Source organism: Podarcis vaucheri (assembly GCF_965113315.1).
Source record: "Podarcis vaucheri genome assembly, chromosome: 12".
Taxonomy (NCBI): Eukaryota; Metazoa; Chordata; class Lepidosauria; order Squamata; family Lacertidae; genus Podarcis; species Podarcis vaucheri.
The window spans coordinates 5,610,908-5,637,273 of record NC_138750.1 but is presented as its reverse complement, the minus strand read 5'-3'; the positions used below and the strand labels follow the sequence as shown (position 1 = coordinate 5,637,273).

General features: G+C 45.6%; 1 protein-coding gene across 1 annotated transcript; it reads right to left on the bottom strand.

Annotated features, from left to right (window-relative positions):
* Positions 1-1,187: 1,187 nt before the first annotated feature.
* FIGNL1 (fidgetin like 1) lies at positions 1,188-25,679 on the bottom strand. The gene is made up of 2 exons (XM_082192844.1): positions 25,399-25,679; positions 1,188-3,326 (listed from the first exon to the last, which is right to left on the bottom strand). The coding sequence occupies exon 2, from the start codon at positions 3,321-3,323 to the stop codon at positions 1,284-1,286; it is 2,040 nt and encodes a 679-aa protein (XP_082048970.1). The 5' UTR covers positions 3,324-3,326; positions 25,399-25,679; the 3' UTR covers positions 1,188-1,283.
* Between the last annotated feature and the right edge of the window lie 687 nt (positions 25,680-26,366).

Genomic DNA, 26,366 nt, shown 5'->3' with positions numbered 1-26,366 from the left:
TCTTTATTTTAGTAATTTTATGTTGTGAACTGCCCTGAGATCTGTGGGTATAGGGCAGTATACAAATTAGGTTGTGTTTTTACTTGTTTGTAAGTTGCCTTTAAAGAGTTTTGTTCACAAAGGTGGCCTTCAATTTTCTAAAAATAAAAACAAATCGTTCTAGAACAAAGCAAATGCACGCCCCACTTAAATACCTGTTTTCATACCATTCTTTTTTCCACCTCACTTCCCTTTCTCCTTGTTTGACTATATCAAAACAAAGCATTTCCCCATATGCTGACAATTCAGCAGCCATAAATACCTAGAACACTGGTAACCTTTGGGTGATTCATATTATACAGCCTTTTAATATATGCTTGTGGGAGGTCAAGGTTATTGTTTTGCCATTTTGTTTTAATTATTTAGTTGAATTTTTATCTTGTATTTTAATCTGTGAACTGCCCTGAGATCCTATGATGAAGGGTGGTTATGTGTGTGTGTGTGTGTGTGTGTGTGTGTGTGTGTACATGTACACAGAGAGAGAGAGAGAGAGAGAGAGGAAATGACTTCTACAGGGCTATATTGAAAGACTGATGAGCTCTAATACCTTCCTACTCAAGTCCTGATTCTGTGATACAGTGCAATATTATGAAAATAGATTTACTTCTTCTCAACTGCAGCATATTGGTGTTTGTGTGGAGCCTCTTAACATCATTTCTTCTTCAATGATACCTGTTGTTAAGGGCTCTGCCACTCCACAGCTTAAGATTATTGTAATTAATTAGGACCGGAGTACAAGTTACTGCAGGGGCATGCATGCATGTTTACTCATTAGTAATTCCCAATGAGCATGGGGATTCCCCGCAACAGGGTGAGCTCCTGTTGCTTAGTCCCAGCTCCTCCCAACCAACAGTTTGAAAGCACATCAAAGTGCAAGTAGATAAATAGGCGGGAAGGTAAATGGCATTTCCATGCACTGCTCTGGTTCTCCAGAAGTGGCTTAGTCCTGCTGGCCACATGACCCGGAAGCTTTACGCCGGCTCCCTCGGCCAGTAAAGCGAGATGAGCGTCACAACCCCGAGTCGTCCGCGACTGGGCCTAATGGTGAGGGGTCCCTTTACCTAATATCGCTTTCTAAGCAATCAGTCTGCACAGAGGGCTTAACAGTTTGGGAAATAAAGGAAGGAAGGAAGGCAACCACATGCCAGTTTTTTCAAATTTATTAGAACACTATGAACATTTTTAGAAAGAAAGATAAAAATCAAATGTTCTCATGGAATTTAAGCATGCAAAGTTAATTTCTCTTATCTTCCACATCCAAATGTTTGATTCCAAGTATCATACAATTCAAGATCTTTGGAGGACACACTGGGGCGCACAGTTTTTAAAGCACTGTCAAAATCTTGAAAAACTATAGATCGTACTTGCTCAGGTGCAATGGTTGTAATATCAATAGACTGAAGGCTGCGGATAGGGCCTAGAGAAGCCTCTCTACAAAGCTGAGTCATATCAGCTCCAGAAAACCCATCTGATTTTTTAACAATGAGATCAATTTCCTCCTCCGTTAGGGAGCAATTTTCCTTTGACATCAGACAAGTCACTATCTGCTTTCTAGCAGAAGCGTCAGGAAGTGGGATGTACAGTCTCTTCACGAGTCTCCTTCGGGCAGCCTCATCAATTTCTTGTGGCCGGTTGGTTGCTCCCACAACTAATATGCGGTCTTCAGAAGAGGTCGTTGCTCCATCTAACTGGACCAAGAATTCAGTTTTTATTCTTCTAGAAGACTCGTGTTCCCCATCTGCGCGCTGGGACAGGAGAGAATCAATTTCATCAATGAAGATTACTGCTGGCTGCTGGAATCGTGCAACAGCAAACAATGCACGGACCATCTTTTCTCCCTCACCTACCCACTTGGAGGTCAATGAAGAGGCACTGATGCTAAAAAATGTAGCCCCAGACTGACATGCAATACATTTGCCAATGAGCGTCTTCCCTGTCCCAGGAGGACCAAACAGAAGAATTCCTTTTGGAGGACTCCTTAAACCAGTGAAAATGTCAGGTCTCAACATAGGCCACACTATTATCTCCTTGATAGTTGCTTTTGCAAATTCGACCCCAGCAATGTCATCCCAATTCACTGGAGGCCCATGATCCATGATCTCTTGCATAATAAGTTCAATCATTTTTGGCTCTATATTCTTTAGCCGTTCATCCGTTGGACAAGTCACCTCTGTAGACCCGTAAGATTTGCACTGCGTCCCTGTGTTTTCATTCCCATCTTGTTTTGGTGTTGGAGGGACAAACTTTCCGAATACACCCCGAGATCTTGAAAGACCCAAAGTCTTTTTTGTGCTGCTGCTGCTAGATGGGACTGGTGCTAGACGCTCCGATTGGTGCTGGTGCTTCTTCTGCTGCTCCATCCAGAGCTGCTCTTTTGCAGTTTTGAAACCAGATGCTTTGTTCTCATTGTTTTTGCTTCCACTCCATGCCAAGGTCTTCCCTTCTGTATTAACTGGCTTATTAAGAATGAAACCAGAAGATGTAGTGCTACTTTCTTCATTCGACACAAGAAATGCTTTCCTTTTCCCCAGGTTGCCCATCTCTGAAGGGAAAGCAGACTGAGTGGAAGATGAAGAATTCTGCTTCAAACCAGAGTTACTCATGAGTGTCAGAGAACTACTAAGCACAGATTCACCATCTCTAAACAATGGAGTCACACAAGAGGTAATGTCGGACACTTCACTTATGGGCACCGGCAAAAAAGAATGTGCAGCTCTGGCCTTGGCTGAGGAAAGCATACCAAACTGATGAGGTTTCAAAGCTGGGGCTCTGCCAAGGATATGGAGTTCCTGACTTGTACAGTCTGATGAGCCATCCCTATGTACAGATTTGCCATCACCACTGCAGTGAGTGAGTTTAGGAAGACCTGAAGCGACAGAGGCGGTGGCTTCCTTGTCACTCCGAAACATTTCACTATTCTGCATCATCTCTTGCACACACTTCAGTTCCATCACATTAGCTGTCGTCAAAGCAGATTGCCACTTGTCATTTTCATTTTGCTGACTTCTTGCCAGTGTCAAAATGTTTTCCGCACAGTTATTCAAGCCAATCTCTGGATTGTCAGAGTCAAGAATCGCAGAGTATTTGTCTGCATATTTTTTGAATAGGTTGGCAGCGCAAACTTGGGAGATCTCTGAGTTTGCCCATGCATACTGAATGCGTAAAATCTGTGCACGATATGCATCTGCCTTCTGTCCTGGTGTTGAGGTGTCAGAGGTATAAGCAAAGTGATTCATCTGCCATTCACTCAGGTGTATATCACCACTGGGGCTACTGGGCTGCATGCTCTACAGAGAAATAGGGACAAAAATATGGTGATGAGAAAGAGAAAGTTACCTTTTAACATAAGCTCTAGCTAAAGAAGGCAGTCAAACGACTGTACTTTATTAACTCATTACCCTTTATTTGAGCATTGTGAGGTATCTGACAAATATTTTACACAGCCAGGAAAACAATCTCACAGCTCTTGATTTTAAATATTATCCTATGGTTTGAACACTTAGCAAGGGCACAAATCCATGTGACAATCAAATCTCCTATTGCTCACTGCATCCGTTTCTGTACATACAGAAATAGCTTTCCTACAGGTAACCCTGATGCCCCCTGCCCGTTCTGGTGCTTAAATGATCTCTTAGGACAAACGAAGCTGCAAAAACTATGTTTAGACCACACAGTCACCTGGCACTGCCAATTTATTCACAAAAACGCACATCTGGAGCCATTTACAGCTATTGGACATAGCCAAGCCCAGAAAGTGACCTGGTAAGTACTTTCCCAATAATAGTGGTACCTTGGTTTACAACCATAATCCGTTTCGGAGGTCCATGTGTAAACCAAAACAGGTCGTAACCCAAGGCGCGCTTTCGCCAATGGGGCCTCCCAAAAAAATGCGTTGTAATCCAAAAAAAAAACTGCAAACTGGGACGCGCATTTCTGGGTTTGAATTGGTCGTAATGGTTGTAAACTAGGCTGTTTGCAAACTGAGGTACCACTGTATGGTGAACATGGGAACTCTGTGCGAGTCCCTGCCAGCTTCACAGACCGGCAGGGACTGAAGCATTTTACGCATCAGGATTGTACAGGAAGCAGTGGCACAGGAATATTACTTGAAATCTGCATCTTGAAACTGGCAGGGCAGACCTTGAGAGACATATTGTTTCTAGCTGCCTGTTAAGAGATAATTGAATCACTATTCTTAAACTGTGCATGAACCAATTCCTTAGTTATTCCTTAATTTCTTGTTCTGAGTACATTATAACCTCATATTAGAAACTATTGTTTCTATTAACCACTGTGCTGCACTATCGTTACTCATGTTTTGATGCTCAGTGATATTTTTTTAAGGTCAGCATGTCAGTGGTGATGTAGCCCATATCTTCTTCTTAGCTAGGGATCACCAAGGGGCAGCCCCAGGATCCTTCAGAGCCAAACCTTAAGTCACTAAAATGGGGCAAAGCAACAGCAAAGAATGCTTTGAGTCTGCAGTGTATGCATTTGGATCAGGGGTTGTCCACCTGGTCTCTACCGGCCACTAGTGGGCGTTTCAGGACTCTAGGTGGGCAGTAGGGGGTTCCAAGACGCAAGCTGAATCCTCCTTCCCTCAAGCGCTGGTGGGCGGTAAAGAATTTTTACCATCATGAAAGATGCATTAGTGGGTGGTAGGTATTAAAAGGTTGACTACCCCGATTTAGATACAGTAGTAACTTCTCCAGCAAAGCAGCCAATGCAGAAACCTGAACAGAAAGGCTATGCTTTTGTTATGCCATCACTGTGTCAACTGCATTGTTTGGGATGGCACTAGCAAGCCTGAAGACCAGCCAAGCGACTTACGGGAGCCGAATGAGCTAATGTAGCTTCCTGACACTTGCAAACAGTTCCGAGTGGTTATATGAATGCCACTGCTATTCAGAACATGCAGACATTTTCCTGGCTGCACCCAAAATACACACTAGGGACAAAAAACACTCATTAAAATTTTAATTCATAAAATGAAAGCTATAGGATTAATTATAGCTATTTAAAGGGAGTGGATGGCATTTTGGAGAGCTAGCCTTGTGGACTTTGCACAAAGTGACTTTTCTAGCTTTAAGTACCAAGTAGTCTGCTTCTCTGACAGCCAAATTCTCTAGGATTGCTTAGTTCCTTCCTTTTATGTGCTCAATAGCAGTTCCTTTACACAGCTGCTGCTAGACAAGAGGTATCTTTGCAGTTTTGCTTTTTGGACAATTGATCAATGATTATTATACAATGCATATGTACCGGAATACTTCCTTTCCTGTCTTTCCAGAGATGGATATATACTTGTACTATTCTCAAGAATATATGTGTAATTCTGCAGATCAGGCCAGAAAGCAAAGCTATACGTTTTGTTTTCCTTTATTTTCACAACTGTTACTGTTATTTCAAACTTAATGAATAATGATTTTGAAAAGCAGCCAGATGATGATATCCAATAAAAAGTGATTATTTCATTCAAGAAAAATAAATAACTTTCCAGAGATTATTAGTCTCTCTAGTGCAACATATGTGTAACTTTATGCTATGTATTCTTGTGGTTTTATGCTGTAAACCACCCTGTGGTTCTTGGATGAAGGGCGGTATATAAATTTAATAAATAAAGACAATACAAATAATCATCATTTGCTCTGGGCATTCCATCTCTACCTTCAATTAAGATTCTGCTTTGAGGGTAGCCAAGGGTGCTAACAGGATTTTCTAAACCCCCTACATCCTCCCGGCCCCCTGCAATCTATTGGCAGGAATGGCTGCTTAGGTACATAGGTTAACTTAGCCTAGACTACCTCACAGGGCTGTTGTTATTGCTATTAATTTGGCATGCCTGGATGAAATAATGTGGACACAGAGAAAAGCACATACCCCAGTATCTTCCTCTGTCCAGCCAGGCTAGCAGCAACCATGAGGAGCATATCCTGTTTCTGCTGCTCTGGGAGCCCCCCCCCCCCGCCCCCAGTCTCAGGTGGAGCAGGCAACCTTTGCTCCTGAGCAACAGTGATTAAGTGACCTTACACCTGCTGAGTGCTAAAGGCTTAGCTAGCTCCGTGCTCTTTCTTCGGAAATGTCCAAATGACAAAGAGAAAGGAAGGAAGGAAGGAAGGAAGGAAGGAAGGAAGGAAGGGAGGGAGAGAGAGAGAGAGAGAGAGAGAGGAGCATCTGGGGGCCCTGCTGGCTTGGGACCCGGCATCTGTGTACCCCCACTGACAGCAATATCACATTTTCCAAGCACAACATGCACCTGGGGGGCAGAGCGCAGGTTCTTCTTTTATATAGCTTGGTTAAGTTATGAAATGGGTGGGTGCAAATGATACAGGTCTTCACTAGTTAAGAGATTGGGAATCTGCGGCTCACCAGATGCACTGAATACAACTCCCACCATTGCTGATCATGGGCCATGTTGGCTGGGCTGATGGAGTGTGGATTCAGCGCAACCTGAGGAGCCCCACACTCCCCAGCCCCACTCTAGACATAATGGTAATAAATAACACGGCTGTACCTGTACAACTGAGAGAGTTGTCACGCTGTACAAAACTTTGCTTTACATTATCAGGATAACAAAGAGCACCTATTTGATGCAGATTAATTCCCCCTGAACACAATCCATAGGGTTGAAAAGTGTTTCCCCTCACCTTTTCAAATGGGCAGTGTGAGTTTTTAAGCTGCTGCAAATATAGTGAATGCAAATATACAGTCAGTTGGTAGTGTTTACGTTTGCTTGCTCCCTCCTTCCATTCTTGGGGCACTGCAATTGTTTATGCAACCCCTAATCTCAAAATGAAAGAAGAGGTGAGCCAAGACCTGTGCACATTAGTCAAAGGTGCACTTAGATTCACCCCACGCTCAAAGTTAACTAACCAAGAACTGAAAGCAAGATGAATGGCTCCAAAAGAGTTCAAGAAAACAGGCACTTTTCAGACACTGAGCAGTTTTGCGGAACTCTCTCGCCCTCCTAGGTGCTTGCCTCTTGCTGTTCAGCAGTGCCAGGTTGAGAAAGCACTGTTCTCCCAGGCTTTTTTTAAACATTAGCACCACTGAATGCTGTTATGAATTTGTTTGTCTCCATTTTATTTGAGATAGCTTCGCCTTCTGATAACTGACAATGGTTGCTATTGTATTTTATTCCCTGTGCTGGTTATGGATTTTGTTCTGGTATTTTAGCCTTTTAAAAATTCAACATTTCCTGTATATCACCAAGAGAGCAGAGTTATGGGGCAAGAAATAAATGCAATAGTTCATTTAGTTATACATCAGAAGTTTTACTTAAACACTAGCAAACAAAAGGTTTATTTAACTAACTTTGCACACAATAAAACACAATTAAATGGAAGGTAGCGTCTCCTAGAAGGAAAAATATAAGAACTCCTAATCCCTTTGACATAAGACAACTGCAATGTGGCACCGCGATAAAGGAGGAAAACATGCTTTTCAACTATTATCTGATAAAATCAGGAAGACTAAACAGTAATGAATTGCCATGAATTGCTTTTAATAAGATGTTCCCTGATAAGCGAATTAAAACACCTTTGAGAAATCAAAAGTATCTTGCATTTTTTTATTTGTTCATCACCACAATCTGCAACTGAAGAAAGAACCCAAACATTTCAGCTCAACATGTTAGCTTTTAAAGACCAAGTGAATAACACAAAACAGTATGTTTAATTTACTGTAACCAGAGACTGACTGTTGCGGTTTGGAGCTACAATAGTGCCACCTGCTGGACAAATGCGAGGTGGAAGTTCCTTACAAACCCCACATTTTGAAATAAAAAAATTCCTTCCAGTAGCACCTTAAAGACCAACTAAGTTAGTTCTTGGTATGAGCTTTCGTGTGCATGCACACTTCTTCAGATACCTTTTTTTTTTTTTTTACTATGGCAGACCAACACGGCTACCTATCTGTAACTGGAACCCACATTTTGATTTAGGGTCTGTTTCTTCACACATGCTTCCCAACCTCACTCCAAGGACCTCAGGGTTAGACTGGAACAACTATTGACCAGTCACAAACACCCCGTGGGGGGGGGGACATGGACAGCTTAGGATGGATAAATAAATAAATAAATAAATAAATAAGCCATCAAGCATGCATGGCTTGAAGATTTCCTATTTACTGAGTACTTCAGATTAACCAAACTGACTGCTGTACTGACACCGCAGGGAAGCTGTGCACGTGTACTTTGTCTAAGAACACCAGCAAAAATACTTTGAATCTGGACATGAGCCCCTTCCTCATAATTTTATGATTACCAACAGCTCTGTATTATGAACAATTAGCCATTTCCTTAAACTAAGTAATAGTTTATGATGATGATAATATATATTATAATAATTATATAAAGCGCTTTGTTGTAAAGACTGCACTGTATAGCCAAGCATAGACTAGGGCAAGTTTCCAACTCCAGTAACCAGAGGGTTACACTTTGTTTCAGAGTAAACAATCGTGTTAAATTAATATGAGAAACTCAAGCTGTAGGATTTTTTTTGCATGTTGCATCCACAAACTAATTCCCCAGCCCAATCCATTATGTCTCATGATGACCTACATCACCCCGCCCCCCCACAAAAAACCCACTGAGGTTGCATGTATGGATTTCTTAGATAACTAACTAGGCTGAACAGATGTACTATTACAATAACAACACATTTTCAAACCTAGAAACAGAAACCTGCCTACATAATATTTTAATAAACTACTCTATGGCGAACTGGCAAACCTCTACTGGATTCTGCGCAGCCTGCATTTTATTGTCCATTTTATTTACAAACATGTTTGCATCACACTGTTTGCAATCTCAGCAGGTTAACGCATGCTTTTGTTTTATTCCTTAGAACAAAAGGAATAGTCTCTCTCACCCACATCAAAGGACAGGTTGTCTACCCACATTCTGATTCTCTTAGTCTTGATGGTGTGTGAGAGAGAGAAAGAAAGAGAGAAGAGAAAGCTCCCCCCACCAAGTACCCACCTTCAGTCTCCCCCAGCCCCCAAATGAAGTCGAGGAGCAAATAAGGACATCTGGGACAGGAAGCCAGGGCTGCCACCACCACACAGTTCTCCAAAGCTGGTTTGATGTCAGTTAAGTCATCCGTGTTTGTGCTATTTGCATGTGGTACACAACAGGGGTGGATACATGTTAGGCTGATTGGATGCTTAGACTGGCCCCTAGGCGCTTCCTACGTGCCCCCCAGTGCAGCCTCTGGTCCCATCTCACCTCCACTCTGCACTTGAGCACATTCTGCAGTCCAAGGCAATTAGCCACCGGTCACCCTACTCCCCAGCACGTAGGAGGACCAAGACTAATTTTGCCAGAGGTTGTCGCTCATGTGCTTCAGCTACTCAATTTCAAGCATCAAGCAAAGAAACAAAGGGGATTGAGCAGCTCAGGGGCAGAAAAAGAGGACTCTGCCAAAGCATCTGTTGCTGTTCACACTCAAAGGGAAGCAGGGAGCAAGGTGAAAAAGCCTTTTGACTGCGGCTTGGCTCATCTCTCCTTTCAACCATTTACCCATTTTAAACTCTGATCACTGTTAAATATGACACCACACAGCACTTTGCTTGCATAGCACTTTAAGCAATGACTTCAAAGGCACATCCCAGGAAGCTTCTCCACCAGCGTACTGTAATGGTTCAGAGTGTCCCTGCACCAATATAATTCCAAGAAATGAAAGGATGAATAACTACTGGATTGCAAAATGATTAACTAACATGCATTATGGGATTCAATAATTGGGACTAAACAAAAAACAAACAAACTTTAAGCCCACAATGTTTAAAGATGTCACAGCCAGAATTCCAAGCCCCTAATAAGAGGAATTAAAAGTTAATGCCGTACTATTGTATCAGTATTATCAGCTATCTCCCCCATCAATCATTTAAAAGCCAAGCCAGCAACACACCATCTAGGCTATCAGGTGAGGAAAGCTATCCCTCCCTACCCCGCCCCCCCCAATCTTTCTCCTGTGTACAACAGATTGTATTCGTAAGTCCCTTTGGTCCACAGGCAGATGTCCAGTGCAGTTCCATCAGTCTGCTTGCATTAGTATTCCCACAAGCATGTATTCCCTTTCGTGTCTATGCATTAAAGTGCTATTTAAAAGCTGCCCATGTTCCTTTTAATGAATATTCACAGGTAGACTACAGCCTCTGGCAAAGTGGGAGTGCCATACATAAATCCAGCCGCTTTCTCTCACACACACCCAAAGAAAACCTTTAAAAGGGGGGGGGGCTACAAAGCATGGCATTTGCACAACAAAGACAGAAGTGAGGACAAGGAATTGTCTCCAGGGAATACACTACAATGGGATCTGCAAAAGCTCACAAGAAATCCAGCTGCACTATTTAAGCATGCAGACCCATAGCAACAGCGGCTAGCTAACTGCTCAGTCACCCAGGGTGGCGCAAGTGCCCTGAGCTCGGGGGCAAGGGGCAAGCTGCACGGAGTCTCCCTGCCGCCTCCCCCTCAGCTATAGGGCGGCCGAGCCTGTGGGAGACGGCGGGTGGATGCAAGCCCCACGCTGTTTCCAGCAGCACAGAGCCTGCAGGCAATCCGCCCAACTCCTCCCCCAGGCTCGGCTGCCCTACTGCTGAGGGGGAGGCAGTGGGCAGACGCAAGCCCCATACTGTCATTTCAGGAAGCATGGAGCCTGTAGGCGCCTGAGCCACTGCGTCACTTCCAGGAGAAACGCATGGCTCAGAGGCGCTGCTGGCCCAGCAGTAAGTGCCGCCACCCAGTGGCCCCCCACTGCATCACAACCATAATACTATATGCCCTCTGATCCCTCACATCAGCTCTATGGAGCCACAGGACAAAAGTGCATTGACACACAGTTTGCTTTAATTGAAAAATTAGTACTAGATTAGATTCCAGAGCACAGGATGGTCTGAGTCCTTGCTTCCTTCTGCACACTCCTCTGTAAGCAATTGCTGATATAATAATCCAAGAAATGCCAAAAGAAAAAAAAGGATGTTGGCTTAGGATATTTTGGCTATTGCACTACTTTTAACCAGCTTTCATAATTACTGGAGAATGAAATTTTAAAAAAAATACTTGGCAATTCAAACTGCATAAACAATACACTGAAACGCTGGTCTTAAGCTGTTGGGCTGGGATGTAGTACTGGGTCACGGCCAGTGTTAGAAACTCAGATACAGAAGCAAATCGCCAAATGGCACATTAAACCTAGGTTACAGTCACCCCAAGGGAATGCCTAGGCACCTTTTTTGCAGTGGGATTGAGTGATTATATTTCTATACTGCTTTTTTAAAAAAAAACTCAAAGCAGTTTACAACACATGAAAACATCAAATAAAACAAAGTAAAGCATCAAGGAAAATATTTCAGATTCTTCTCTAAGTGACATTTTGCTTTTCCCATATTTATTTACCTACTTAATTTATATAGCTGCCCTAAAACAAAAGAACTAGAAGCCTAGACAGCATCTTAAAAAGTAGAGACATCACCTTGCCAACGAAGGTCCGTATAGTAAAAGCCATGGTTTTCCCAGCAGTGATGTACGGAAGTGAGAGCTGGACCATAAAGAAGGCTGATCGCCGAAGAATTGATGCTTTTGAATTATGGTGCTGGAGGAGACTCTTGAGAGTCCCATGGACTGCAAGAAGATCAAACCTCTCCATTCTGAAGGAAATCAGCCCTGAGTGCTCACTGGAAGGACAGATCCTGAAGCTGAGGCTCCAATACTTTGGCCACCTCATGAGAAGAGAAGACTCCCTGGAAAAGACCCTGATGTTGGGAAAGATGGAGGGCGCAAGGAGAAGGGGACGACAGAGGACGAGATGGTTGGACAGTGTTCTCAAAGCTACCAACATGAGTTTGACCAAGCTGCGGGAGGCAGTAGAAGACAGGAGTGCCTGGCGTGCTCTGGTCCAGGGAGTCACGAAGAGTCGGACACGACTAAACGACTAAACAACAACAACAACAGAAGAACTCTAGGAAGCCAGTGTGGTACTGTGGTTGGAGTGTTGGACTAGGACCCAGGTGTCCAGGGTTCAGATCCCCACTCAGTCGTAAAGCTCACTGGGTGACTTTGAGCCAGTCACAGTCTCTTAACCTACCACACAGGGTCATTGTAGGGATTAAATGAGAAGGGGGGGGGGTGAACCATGTACTCCTTGGAGGAAAAGGTGGGATATAAATGCTTCCCTGCTTAAGACAGCTGGAGGGTCCGGCCGGAGGGAGATGTCCCGTGGCCAGCCTGTCATCCAGAGATCTCCATGGGGCTGCAAAACACGCCTGGCGAATTTCTAACACTTTCTGATCGAAAATGGTTCAAAACCGCAGCCATGCCACCATACAAAAAATCTATCTCCACCTTTCAGCAATGCCAGTTGCAGAAACCGGAAGGTATTTTGAGCTTGGGAGTAAGGGTGTTCAACCTCCTTAGAAATGAAACTATTTTGAAATGTCCTTTAAGTGCTTTCAAAGTCTCCCAATGGAAAGTGGCATTTTCATCAGCTAGCAGTGCACATTTTCCATTTGTAGCTCAAAACAATATAGGTTTTGTTTCTTCTTGCAATGGCACATCTGTACATTGCTAGTAGGAAGTTGCCTCATGTTTATGATTATTCCATGTGGCCTTTTCATCAGAGGAGGCTACTGTTCCAAAAACAACCATTAAATCACCACTTTGAGAGTCCCAAGGGCTATAACTCATTTACTAGGTGAACTGCTTTCTCCCACTCCCTGGTCATCCTTTGGCCAGAAGGATCCCCTTCTGACAGATGAACGACCAACTAGAACTGCTTTTTTAATGTGTATGTGATTTTATACTATTTTATTTTGTTCTGAGCTTTTAAATTTTGTAACTGGTGTTTTTATCTTGTTACTAGTCACTGACTATAATAAAACGACTATACTCTACTCTCGCTCCCTCTCTTTAAAGCTACAAATCAAAACACAGTCCTTTTCAATGCTTCACCCACTTTACGAACTATAAGCCCCGCAGGTTGTTGCTACAAGATTTTTCAGAAATAAAGCTCCCCTTGTCAACTACAGCAACTTACTCCTGCTGGTTAATCACAAACCAAAATTGGAACAATTATAGAATTATACACACATAGATTATTTTAACTCTCTTTCTCTCCAGTATTATCTTTGGGATGAAAAATGAAACCATTTGCACCAGTTTTTAGTACTAGAAACTACTTATTCAGAAAGCATGTCCTCCTAAAAGGGTTGCAATCCAGAAAAAGTGGATGCTTAAATCCCACTGGTTCCTTCAGGGTGTTTTACAGGACTAACAGCTAATCAGTAGATGGATAGACTAAAACTTTGGATGCTTCATTGCTAGGGTACAACTTTTATTGTGAGGATAAAATTAGTAGGTGTGAAAGAAACCAACAAAGTAATGCTGAAAATCTGTTTAATTGCTCAATAGACAAATAGACAAAAAAGTTGATTTATCTGTTGACAGTGCTAGTATACAACTTTCTGAAGATTATTAATAGTAATTATTAAATTTGTATACTGCCCTTCATCCAAAAGATCACTGGGTGGTTCACAACTGTCAGGGAACTGACATCAGAGGAAAGGGAGTTGGTAGGGCTCCCAGAGACTGGGAGAGAGTCAGCAGCCAAAGCAGGGACAAGGAGGGGGAGCGAGGGGTCTCTGGAGGAGGATCTCAGTAATGCTGAGAGAGACGCAGCAGCCCAGGCAGGAAACAGCAGGGGAGAGAAAGGGGTGAGAGACACATCCAGCGAAAATAGCGGGGAGGTGTCAGAAGCAACTGCAGGGAGACCCATGCTTCGCCGGAAGCTGCCACGTCGTGAGTCCAGGAGACGCGTTTCCGTTAAGGAACTTCTTTGCTGGAAGCGCTTCCGCAGGCAGCCACTGTCAGACTCTATTAGTGACTAGAGCAGACATGTCTGAGGAGCTCTGTCACACACAGAGGTTTGTGGGGCCGCACAAACTCTGAAGGGGCACAATTTTAAGCACAAGCAGCTAATCATCCCCTGACAGCAGTCTGACAGTCTCTGTACGCTGCCTGTGCAGGAGAAAGCATCATGAGCAACCCAGCCGGAACCGGAGAGGCAGGGGTTGGAGCTGGTCCAAGCTTGGAAGAAAGGTATCAAGCTCTGGAGGTCCAACTTGCGCTGCAGACGGCGAGGCTCGAGGAGAGAAGGGCTCAGGATGCTGACAAAAAGGGGAGAACCACTCAGTTCCCCAGAAAGGTACCAGGATTGGTGCAGAAGTTTGGGGGGGACCCCAAGGATTACCATGCCTTTAGGACCGAGATGCAATATGCCCTGAATGTGCAGTTTGATGAGTTCCCTGATGAGGAATCGCGAGTTGCTTTCGTAATTGGGCATCTTGAGAAGGGGGCGCGGGACTGGGTTCGACCCCTGATGGCAACGCACAACGATATCCTAAAGGACACTATGAAATTCTTTCGTGCAATGGATATCATGTTTTCCAGCGATATTGAGGAAGGGGTGGTGCGCAGACAGCTAATGGCTTGCAAGCAGGGAAGCAGATCTGTCCGTGAGTACTGGACTGAATTTACCATGCTGATTCACAGATTGGGGTGGGATTTATCGGCAGCACCCATTCAGATGCTATTTGAAGAAGGTCTTTCTTCGGCTGTGAAAGACGAGCTGTCCAGGAGCCCCAGGGCGGTGTCTATGGATCAGCTGACCAAATCTGCGCTGACCATTGGAGCGCGCCAGGAGGCAAGAGCTTTGGAGAGGCGGGAAGGGAGAGGGGAACATTGGAAGGAGTTACGCATTCCAGACATTCCTGAGCCAGCTTTCCCGCCGGCAGAGCCGATGGAAATCGGAACAGCCCGCGCGCGCGCAGTTTCAAAGCCCAGTGAGGGGGCGAAGAAGAAGGGAAAGGGAGCCCGGAAATGCTATCTCTGCCAACAGCCAGGCCACTTTGCCAGAGTCTGCCCCCAGAGGAAGGAATGGCAAGGGATGGTGGGAGCAGTTGAGGGGGGAGAGCAGGGAGAAACGGAGCAGGTAAAAGCCAACGCCTGGTTGCCACCGTCAGGGCACTGCAGCCAGGCCAAAGAGCAGTGAAAGTGCCCGTGCCAGAAGCTCCTCGACCTGCTCTAGTGATTGAAGTGTCGCTAGAGCTGCAAAATGGACACCCCCTAAAAATAAAGGCGCTGTTGGACTCAGGCAGCTCCTGCAATTTTATGAGCAAGGAGTTTGCTGCTGAACATCAGATACAGACTATCCCTTTAAGCAACCCCCTGCAGGTGACCACGATTGATGGCAGGGAACTGTTGGGAGGAGGAGTTAGCTTGCAGACCGTCCCAATGATAATGAGGGTGGCAAGGCACACAGAACTGATAGCGTTTAATGTGGCCACCTTGGGAGGCGCTCCCATTATTTTGGGAATGAGCTGGCTAGCCTTACATGATCCGCTGGTGGGCTGGCATCAAAGAGTGGTTTCCTTCGGTTCAGCACATTGCTTAGAACACTGCAGGGGGGAAAAGGGGTCAGCAGGGGCCCAAGCCACCCTGGCAGGGACTGAAGTAATGGGGAAGGGGAAGGTGCCACCACAGTATGCTGATCTCAGCGACGTATTCAGCGAGAAGGAAGCTGACCAACTACCCCCGCATAGGCCCTTTGATTGCCAGATCAATTTACTCCCTGGAGCACAGCTTCCTGTAGGCAAGTTGTATGCCATGTCAGACAGGGAAATGCAGGAGTTGCGAGCGTTCATTGACAAGAACCTGAAGAGAGGCTTCATCAGAGAGTCCAAGGCAGCGGGGGGTAGCCCAGTGTTTTTTGTGGATAAAAAAAACACGGACAAGCCGAGACTGGTATGTGACTTTAGGCGGTTAAATGCAGTGACAGAGCCGGCGGCTTTTCCTATGCCCAGGATTGATGATATTTTGACCAGGGTGCGGAAAGGAAAGATTTTTACAAAGCTGGACCTAAGGGGGGCGTACAACCTGATACGTATAAGGAAAGGGGATGAATGGAAGACCACCATGTTCACCCCTTTGGGGGCATTTGAATACCTCGTTATGCCTTTTGGATTACAAACAGGCTCCGCGTGTTTTCAAGCCTTCATGAACCACGTACTGGGGCCTTTGCTCTACAAGAATTGCGTGGCCTTCTTAGATGACGTGTTGGTGTATTCGGAGAATGAGGAGCAACATGTGAGAGACGTCAGAGAAGTGTTGAGCAGGCTGCAAGCCAACAGGCTGTGGGTGAAACTGGAGAAGTGTCAGTTTCATACCAAGGAGGTGGAATTCCTGGGGTACCGCTTGTCAGACAAGGGGTTGGCCATGGACCCCGGCAAGGTTCAAGCGGTGCTGGAATGGAAAACACCCAAGACCAAGAAGGATGTGCAGAGGTTCCTAGGGTTTGGAAACTTTTATCGTAAGTTCATCCGAAACTTCGCCCACCTGACGGCGCCCATCACGGACTGTCTCAGCAGTAAAAAGAAGTTTGTTTGGACGGGGGAGGCGGAGCGAGCGTTTGAGGAACTGAAAAGGGCCTTCGCCTCTGATGAACAACTTCTACATGTGGATTTACAAAAAAAGCTGAGGGTCGAAACAGACGCTTCTGACAGAGCCATAGGGGCGGTGCTTCTTCTGCAGCCGGTGAAGGAGGGGTCAGAGTGGCGACCGTGTGCCTTCTTTTCGCGAAAGCTGAACAAATCTGAGAGGAACTACACAGTGTACGACCGGGAACTTCTTGCGATTCATGAGGCCTTCCGGAGATGGAGGCACCTGCTAATTGGTGCACAACAGAAGGTGCAAGTGTGCACGGACCATAAGAATCTAGAGTATTGGAGAACTGCGCGAGTGCTCAACCAACGGCAGTTGAGATGGGCCCAGGAGTTCTCCAAATTTAACTTTGAGATTTGTTACGTACCAGGCCCAGAGAACGTTAGGGCGGACGCTCTCTCACGCAAACCTGAATATTTGGAGGGAGAGGGTGCCCCCGAAGAGACCCATGTCATTCCCGAGGACCACTGGGTGTGTGGGGCGGCATTGGTGGGGCAAAGGGAACTGGTAGAGGGAACGGTGCAGGATGAATACGCCCAGGACAAACTCAGGGGTCTCAGGAGGGAGGGAGACAAACCCGGGGGTTTTGAGGAGAGAAACGGGGCGTTGTACTACAAGGGAGCGTTATACATACCTGAAGGGGAATTGAGGGAAAAGGTACTCAAGCAACTGCACGATAGCCCCACAGCAGGGCATTTTGGGCAACACAAAACCATGTGGCTGGTTACCAGGGAATTCTGGTGGCCCAAGGTCAGGGAAGATGTGCGGGAGTATGTGAGAGGGTGTGACCAATGCCAACGAGCCAAGGGGGAGAGGCGGGCACCGGCAGGTTTATTAGAACCAGTACCCACGCCGGAAAGGCCATGGGAGGCAGTGGCAATAGATTTCATGACTGATCTGCCCAGGTCCAAAGGGAAAACAGCCATCATGGTTGTGGTAGACCTGTTAACCAAGATGGCCCACTTTATAGCCTGCTCACATGCGGTCACAGCGGAAGAAACCGCTAAATTGTTTGTGGAAAATGTGTTTAGGCTGCATGGCGCCCCCTTGAGGGTGGTTTCTGACCGAGGGAAACAATTTACTTCCAGGTTCTGGAGGAAGCTCATGAGCTTATTGCATGTAGAGGTGAATTTCTCAACTGCCCGTCATCCAGAAACCAACGGGCAGGCGGAAAGAGCTAATGGTGTCCTCCAGCAATATTTGAGGTGTTATGTGAATGACAGAGAGAATGATTGGGTGGAGAAGCTGGCGTTGGCAGAATTTGCCTACAACAATGCAGAGAACGTGTCCACGGGGATGAGCCCCTTTTTGGCTAATCACGGGTGTCATCCCCGAGCCTTCCTAGGGGGGGAAGGGGAGAACTGGAGCGTTCCAGCCGCAGAACAGTTCGTTGAAGAAATGGAAGCGATCCATCGCCAGCTCCAACTTAATTTAAACAGGGCGAAGGAGGAATATAAGAGGCAGGCAGACAAAACCAGAAGGGAAGGGGAAAGCATTAGGGTGGGGGACCAGGTGTGGCTGTCCACCCAAGGGTTACCATTCAAAGGAGGTTGTAAGAAGTTAAGACCCAAAAGGTTGGGCCCATTTGAAGTCACGCAACAGGTCAACCCAGTGGCTTTCAGACTCCGGTTACCGAACCACATGAAGTTGCACCCAGTGTTCCACAGGTCGTTGCTGTCACCGTATAAAGGGGACAGAGAGGGGAGGGTCAATAGGGGACCAGCTATGGAGGAAAAAGAACACAGCTACCATGTAGCGGAGATTCTCGATTCCAGGTGGAAGGGAGAGCAAGTAGAGTATTTGGTAATGTGGGAAGGGGAGCCGGAGTCGGAAAACACCTGGGTCAGGGCAGAGGATGTAGATGACGAGGTTTTGATTGAAACTTTTCATCAGAGATTCCCTCGTAAACCCCAGCCAGTGGCGAGGTTCCGGAGGGAATACTTCGCCACCACCGACGAAGAAGAAGAGTTGGAGGGGTTCTCTGATTCCGAGGTGGAGGAGGATTCAGCGAGTCGGAACGAAGACCGATGGAGGGAAATGTTCGAGACGTCTGAAGATGAAGAGGATTCTTTTCGGGGTTTCAGCTCCTCACCGCCCAGAGGAGAGAGTAGGGGCGGGGGAGAAGGGGGCCCTGGAGGGGAGGTGGATGTCAGGGAACTGACATCAGAGGAAAGGGAGTTGGTAGGGCTCCCAGAGACTGGGAGAGAGTCAGCAGCCAAAGCAGGGACAAGGAGGGGGAGCGAGGGGTCTCTGGAGGAGGATCTCAGTAATGCTGAGAGAGACGCAGCAGCCCAGGCAGGAAACAGCAGGGGAGAGAAAGGGGTGAGAGACACATCCAGCGAAAATAGCGGGGAGGTGTCAGAAGCAACTGCAGGGAGACCCATGCTTCGCCGGAAGCTGCCACGTCGTGAGTCCAGGAGACGTGTTTCCGTTAAGGAACTTCTTTGCTGGAAGCGCTTCCGCAGGCAGCCACTGTCAGACTCTACTAGTGACTAGAGCAGACATGTCTGAGGAGCTCTGTCACACACAGAGGTTTGTGGGGCCGCACAAACTCTGAAGGGGCACAATTTTAAGCACAAGCAGCTAATCATCCCCTGACAACAACATAAAGACAAAATGAGAACACAAAATATATTATAAAACAGAAACAAACCAATAATCCCCCTCCCAGAAATACATTTAAAAGGCCATAAAATGTTCAATCTATAACCTGGTTATAGAAAAACATCTTTGCCTGGTGCCTAAAGATATGTAATGAAAGGACCAGACGAGCCTAGAGAGGGAAGAGGAATCCTCAAACAGTGAGTCACCCCAGAAAAGGTACATTCTCATGTTTCCAACCTCCAGACCTCTTGTGGAAGTGGCACACAAAGAAGGGCCATAGATGGTGATCACAGGGTCATGGGCACAGGTGGGGGGGGGACAGCTGGCCCCCTAAATCAAGTAAATAAATAAGAATACTTAACTGAAGTATTCAGTGAAGAAACCATAAGAATATTTGAAACTGAAATGCGCGCTGACGTCACTTGGATGATGCTGTTGGGCATTCTAGTGATGCAACTGGCAACCTGACTGAGCGTGGCTTTTGGCTCTACACCCCCTTATGTTGGAGAAGACCAGGCTTCCTCAAACTCAGCCCTCCAGATGTTTTGAGACTACAGTTCCCATCATCCCTGACCACTGGTCCTGCTAGCTAGGGATCATGGGAGTTGTAGGCCAAAAACATCTGGAGGGCCGAGGTTGAGGAAGCCTGGAGAAGAACATTCAAGACTTCAAGATGAAAGACAAGTAGTTCTCGAGTTTTTATAAGTTGCAAGACTCTGAAGCTGAACTATGGTATACCATGTGGAAGGAGAAGAAACTCAGCAAAGAGCAGTTAAAAGAGCTGAATGTAGCAGACCTAGTAAAAGAGGCGCAAATCTTTTACCAGGCCCCAATAAAAGCTCTACTCATCTCTCTTGCTCAGCCAGGCACCACTTGTACCATAGAGTGGTCACTCAGCGCCTTGTGGAGAGTAAAGACCTGGTTAAGGTTGACAACGACAGGGGAGCATCTCAATGGGCTTTGCTTACTGAGCATGCACATAAAAACTGCATTGGGAAAAAAGGAGGGATTTGAGAAGGAAGTGCTGAAAAGATTTTCAGCAAGTCCAAGAAAACTTGCTTTAGTTTTGATTTTTTAAAAATATGAAAAGGGCACGTTCTTTGTAATTTTGCAAAATATACTCGTTAATTGCATGAAATGTACTTCCTGATGTTATTTTTTTATTTAACTTCCTAATTCTCAAATGACTGAAGATTCTGACAGATTTTTCTGAATTTTGTTGTTGTTTAGTCGTTTAGTCGTGTCCGACTCTTCGTGACCCCATGGACCAGAGCACGCCAGGCACTTCTGTACTCCACTGCCTCCCACAGTTTGATCAAACTCATGCTGGTAGCTTCAAGAACACCATCCAACCATCTCATCCTCTGTCATCCCCTTCTCCTTGTGCCCTCCATCTTTCCCAACATCAGGGTCTTTTCCAGGGAGTCTTCTCTTCTCATGAGGTGGCCAAAGTATTGGAGCCTCAGCTTCACGATCTGTCCTTCCAGTGAGCACTCAGGGCTGATTTCCTTAAGAATGGATAGGTTTGATCTTCTTCTCTCAAGAGTCTCCTCCAGCACCATAGTTCAAAAGCATCAATTCTTCGGCGATCAGCCTTCTTTCTGGTCCAGCTCTCACTTCCATACATCACTACTGGATTTTTTTTTCCTGAATACTTGGGCTCAAAAGAAAGTACAGTGGTACCTCTGGTTGCAAATGGGATCCATTCCGAAGCCCCGTTAGCAACATGAGCAGAACGCAACCCGCGTATATGCGCGTGTGCGGGTCGCTGCTTCTGCGTATGCCGTCATTTTGAGCATCTGCGCATGCGTGAGCGGTGAAATCCGGAAGTAACCCTTTCCGGTACTTCTGGGTCGCCGCGGGACGCAACCTGAAAAGACGTAACCTGAACCGAATGTAAAAAGAGGTATGACTGTAATTTAAAACAACTGTGGTTGAAACATTTCATTCCGAATCTGCTAGACAGAGCCAGACAGAGGATGATGACAGGTGGGTGTCCTGTCTGCCCCCAACGTAAATCATGACTATGCCCAAGTAAAGGGTCCTGATCGGTTCATGTGAAGGTATTGCAGTCTTGAGCCATTTCAGGTTTTATAGGTCAAAACCAGAACTTTGAATTGAGTCTGGAAACTGACCAGCAGACAGAGCAGTAGGGCCAGGATCGGTGATATATGCTTAAACCATCTTGCCCCACTGACCAACCTGGCCACCGAATTCTGCACCAGCTCAAGTTTCTGAACCGTCTTCAGAGGAAGCCCCACAAATAACACACAGCATATAATTCTAGCAAAGGTGATCCTTGTGTGGAAAAAGATTTCCACATATGGCTCTTGACTGACTTTCACATAACCTTCAAGGGGTAATGATCTACAGTGGTACCTCGCAAGACGAATGCCTTGCAAGACAAAAAACGCGCAAGACGAAAGAGTTTTCCATTTTTTTAGTCGTTCTGCAAGACGAATTTCCCTATGGGCTTGCTTTGCAAGACAAAACATCTTGCAAGTTCTTGCGAGTTTGTTTCCTTTTTCTTAAAGCCGCTAAGCCGTTAATAGCTGCTAAGCCGCTAATAGCCGCTAATAGCCGTGCTTCGCAAGACGAAAAAACCGCAAGACGAAGAGACTCGCGGAACGGATTAATTTCGTCTTGCGAGGCACCACTGTATTTCATTCAGCACCCAAGAGTGCAAATGCAGGAAAATGAACATTTCACACTGCTTTATAGCATCACATCATTAGTCTACCAAGCCTTTATTTGGAATAACAATGGCTCTTCAAGTCTTCCCTAGCCCTCCTATCTGTGACAACAGGTTATTGAACCTGATACATTATGTGTGTGAAGTCTGCACTCTAGCACTCTGCACACCCAGATAAAGTCCACCACAAACACAAAAGCCAAAATTATATAAATAGCAGGGTGGATAAAAATTAATGTGTTTTCATGTGTTTTCTAAAACTCAGTCTAAGTTGCTTTTTTAAAAACCGTTTAATCACATCAGTTAACAAACATGGATACATATGCTATAATGTTATTGTTTTAGTTAAATAAATTGTTTAAATTGTTACAGTGGTGCCTCGCAAGACGAAATTAATCCGTTCCGCGAGTCTCTTCATCCAGCGGTTTTTTCGTCTTGCGAAGCAACCCTATTAGCGGCTTAGCGGATTAGCGCTATTAGCGGCTTAGCGGCTATTAAAGGATTAGCGGATTAGCAGCTAAAAGGCTAATAGCGGTTTAGCTGCTTAGAAAAAGGGGGGGCGAAAAAAAATTGGAACACTTGCAAGACGTTTTCGTCTTGCAAAGCAAGCCCATAGGGGAAATCTTCTTGCGAAGCAGCTCAAAAACAGAATACCCTTTCGTCTAGCGGGTTTTCCGTCTTGCGAGGCATTCGTCTTGCGGGGCACCACTGTATTAAGGAAATATGGGAGTTGGAACTTAACAGGTTAAGTTGTTCCCATGATGCCTCAGCATTCTGACGTCAGATTTGGAAGCTGGGAGGAGCTTTCCTGTCTGTTCCTCTCCGGTCGTTGAGAGAGAGAGAGGCAGTTCATAATGGCTGCGAGGAGTCCTGGAAATTTCTGAGAAAAAGATGCAATAAAGAGCTGTAAATGGACATTACTGTGCTCTGTGTGTTTATCGAAATCTAAGTGACAGTTTGCTGCTGTGTTTTACTCTGCTGGACGTGACGGAGAAGAAGCGGAGTGCATCGCTGAGAGGGAAGCGTGCCAGACCGCTGTAAAGAGCTAATCGGATTATAAATCAATTAGCACGTCAAGGACTAATCAAAACTTCTACAGGAAATGATTATTTTTCTCCTTCCAATAAAGTACAGCAGAAAAGTTGTCCAAATATAAACAGTTAACTTATTAAACCTCACAATAATTTCATAATTATCTGTCTATGTATTTCTAATAGTATAACCAAATCAGCCATTTTTTATATAACTGTAAAAACTACTCTGAAAATTTATTATTCCAAAAATTGAAACCTTCATCTGGTTGCAAATATTAAGATTATACCAGCAAGAATGAGTCTTGCTGTAAAAAAATGATTTAAATCAAGTCTTATTGACTAGTGATTTAAATCAAGCCCCCACTGGCCACAGTCCACAGAACATATTGGACATCCCTTATGGCAGCCACTGGCTTCTAAGGCCTACCTGTCCTTTATATTTTGTACCTGGCAAGCCTGATCTCAAGCTCTCCACTTCTAAGCTGCAAGTGGTACAAGGCGGACCTACAGTTTCAGCTCATCATCCTTCACTTGTGTGTAAAACTGAGTGAACAAGCAAACTGTAAGCTGGACACTGCTGAAATCAGCACAGCTGCATCTACAGGAATTTGGTCTGAGATCTGCCTAGTGTGGCACAGTGGCAGCGTTCTTCTCTGCCCTCCCCCACCTCACTGCCATGGGCCTATTACAGATGAAGGGAAATGTACAGTGGTGCCTCGCAAGACAAAAAGAATCCGTTCTGTTATTCTTTTCGTCTAGCGGTTTTTTCGTCTTGCGAAGCAAGCCCATTGATGGATTAGCGGATTAGTGCTATTAGTGCTAATAGTGGCTTATCGGCTTATCGGATCAGCTGATAAGCGCCTTAGCAGCTTAGAAAAAGGGGGGGGGAGGAAAAAAACCCCGCAGGAACTCACAAGACATTTTCGTCTTGCGAAGCAAGCCCATAGGAGATTTGTTTTGCGAAGCACCTCCAAAACGGAAAACTCTTTTGTCTAGCGAGTTTTCCGTCTTGCGAGGCATTCATCTTGCGGGGCACCACTGTATTTTCCATAACCACAGAGGAAATGTAAACATTCTGTTTGGTTGCAATGAAGTATGGAAAAAGGGAGTACTGTACAAGAGAGGAAAATTCAAGTCTGTTTTAGTCTATTCCATGCCTTCTCTACCGCTACAAAATTTACAGATCCCTTCCCCCCAAAAAATCTAATACACATACATATATACTATATATTTTATAGTTTTATCTGTCTGTTTTTTTGCTCTCTATGCATATTTATGTGTGGCTTTCAAATATTAATTGTTGTAATAGAAACAACTTGCATAAAAGAATTTGATAATGCACAACATTGCTTTCACTAACCAAGGATTGATGGCCTCTGTAGTGACTGGAATTTGACATTTTAGAGAACTAGTGGGCCAAATACTCTAGAAAGTGCTTGTACCAGAACCTCTTTTGAACACTTCTGGCTTTGGCAAATAAACTGAGAACTTCAACAGCCTTTAGCATAGCTCCTCTTAAAAGCAGATACGCACAAATGACTGTGACTAACCCAAGAATCCAATATTGCAATTTTAGGAGACGGCTCGTAGAGAGCAAATCAGCATGTTGCAATTGGGGTGGGGGGAAGGAAGCCAAACTCATTGTTGGGAAGGAATCAACAACAAGGCAACCGCACCAGCAATCCCTTGTTCAGTGGGTTCTCACCGTATGGAATAAATTGGAGAGAAATGAGAATAACCAGGGCCTAATACAGTATATGTATAGTGCCTCCACCTACCAGCCTCATAATCCATGAAAACAGGGGTGGGGCTTTTTTCTGCTGAGGGCCACATGCCCTCAGGGGTAATCTGTTAGGGGCCACATGTTGTGTTGTGAGACAGAGAAAACCATACTGGATTAACTAATCTGAAATAAAGACCACCTTGCTTTGTGTTTTGCCATGGTCAGCTCCGATAAGAATACTCAAACCTATGCAGGGCTACTCAGAAGCCCAACTGTGGCTCCTAGAAGTTGTCAGCACGTGACACCAGTCATTAAACTCAGGAATGGCTTTGACTGGCTGGCTAAACCAAGTGAGGGTTCCTGATGGGTCTCAAACTCTCAGTGAGTTAAGGATGGAAGTGTGACGTTAACATATGAGAGTGCTGGAGGTGAAATAGTTAAACGGGTTACTCAATCAGAACCCGGGGGGGTGGAGTCAGAGGGACTATAAAACCAGCTCCAGGAGGGGTGAAGGGAAGAGTTTGTAGGGAGTTGGGTGGTTGGTTGGAGTGGGAGTGAATTGGGATAGAGTCTGTGGGGAGGTTGAGTTAGTGTAGCGAAATAAGCTGAGTCAGGAACAGTTAGGAGCTAGGAAGAGAAGTAAATATCTGAGAGGTGGTTTAGTGAGTGAGAGCAGGTAGTGGAATTTATAGGTCTGGATAGGCAACCCATGATTGTAATTGACTGATACCGTTTATGAAACCACACACTTGTTAAACTGCAATAAATAGAAGTTTATATTCCAATTTAACCCTGACTGGACTCAGTATTTTACCTGCTAGGGCCTGGGCAGCAGGAAATAAAGTGGTGGCACAGGGATCAACAGATGGTGAAACGTCCGGGGACCCTGTGTGATCGCCACAGGAAGCATGCAAAGACTGGCTCCAGCAGATTGAGTGGGCAAGACCAATAGTGGATCCAATGGTCAAGAAGGCGGTTTCTGTGCATGCTGTAGAAGGAAGTGAGGGACAGATGGGGCTTGTCCACCTGGGAAGGTAGCCAACTGGGGAGAAGCAAAACTCTGATCCTAAACCACTGCTGCCTTGCAGAAGATCTCTGGGAGAAGAAAAGGCAAAGAAATAAACGCTGTACGAATTTGGAGTGGAGTCCCTAAGACAGTTGGATGGTGCTTTGTATTCTCCTTCTGGAAACTCCTGCAGCCAAGCTGGTGCCAAACATATTGCTCCGCTTTCATTTGGAGCACATCAGCAAGGCCAAGAAAAAGGGTTTTGTCACCTGAGCAGCCTAGGACCTCCATACCCACTGCTCAGGCCTGCACTCTGAGGAGGTCACCGGAGGCAGCAAAAATAACATGGGAGGCAGCAGTTACAAGCTGTGACTCTCCAGTGGTTTGGCTTCACCCCCGGAGGCACACCCCATTGTCTCTTGAAACCAAGGAAGCCTAATTCCCTAGGCAGCGCTAGCTGCTCCAGCACTCGAAGGGGCACACATGCTGTGTACCCAGGGGCAGGGCTAGCCATGGAGGGGGGGAGGTCAAGCGTCCGGGGGGGGGGTGCCGCCCACGGCAAGGGTCCCAGGGGGACAGCACAGCGATGTCAAACCCACCCCCACCCCCGCTCAGGGATGACGCCTGGGGTGGGCCACACCTACTGCACAGTGCTATTTGCTACCCTGACCTATCCATTAAACTCATGCCTCACAACTGTGGACTTCTTGCAGTGTGCTCCTTCACAGGATTTACTCAAACTTAATCCTACCAATCTTATAGGGCTTACTCCCTAG

Excerpts from the sequence above, each read along its gene's own strand:
- FIGNL1 (XM_082192844.1), bottom strand. The coding sequence starts at position 3,323 with ATGCAGCCCAGTAGCCCCAGTGGTGATATACACCTGAGTGAATGGCAG.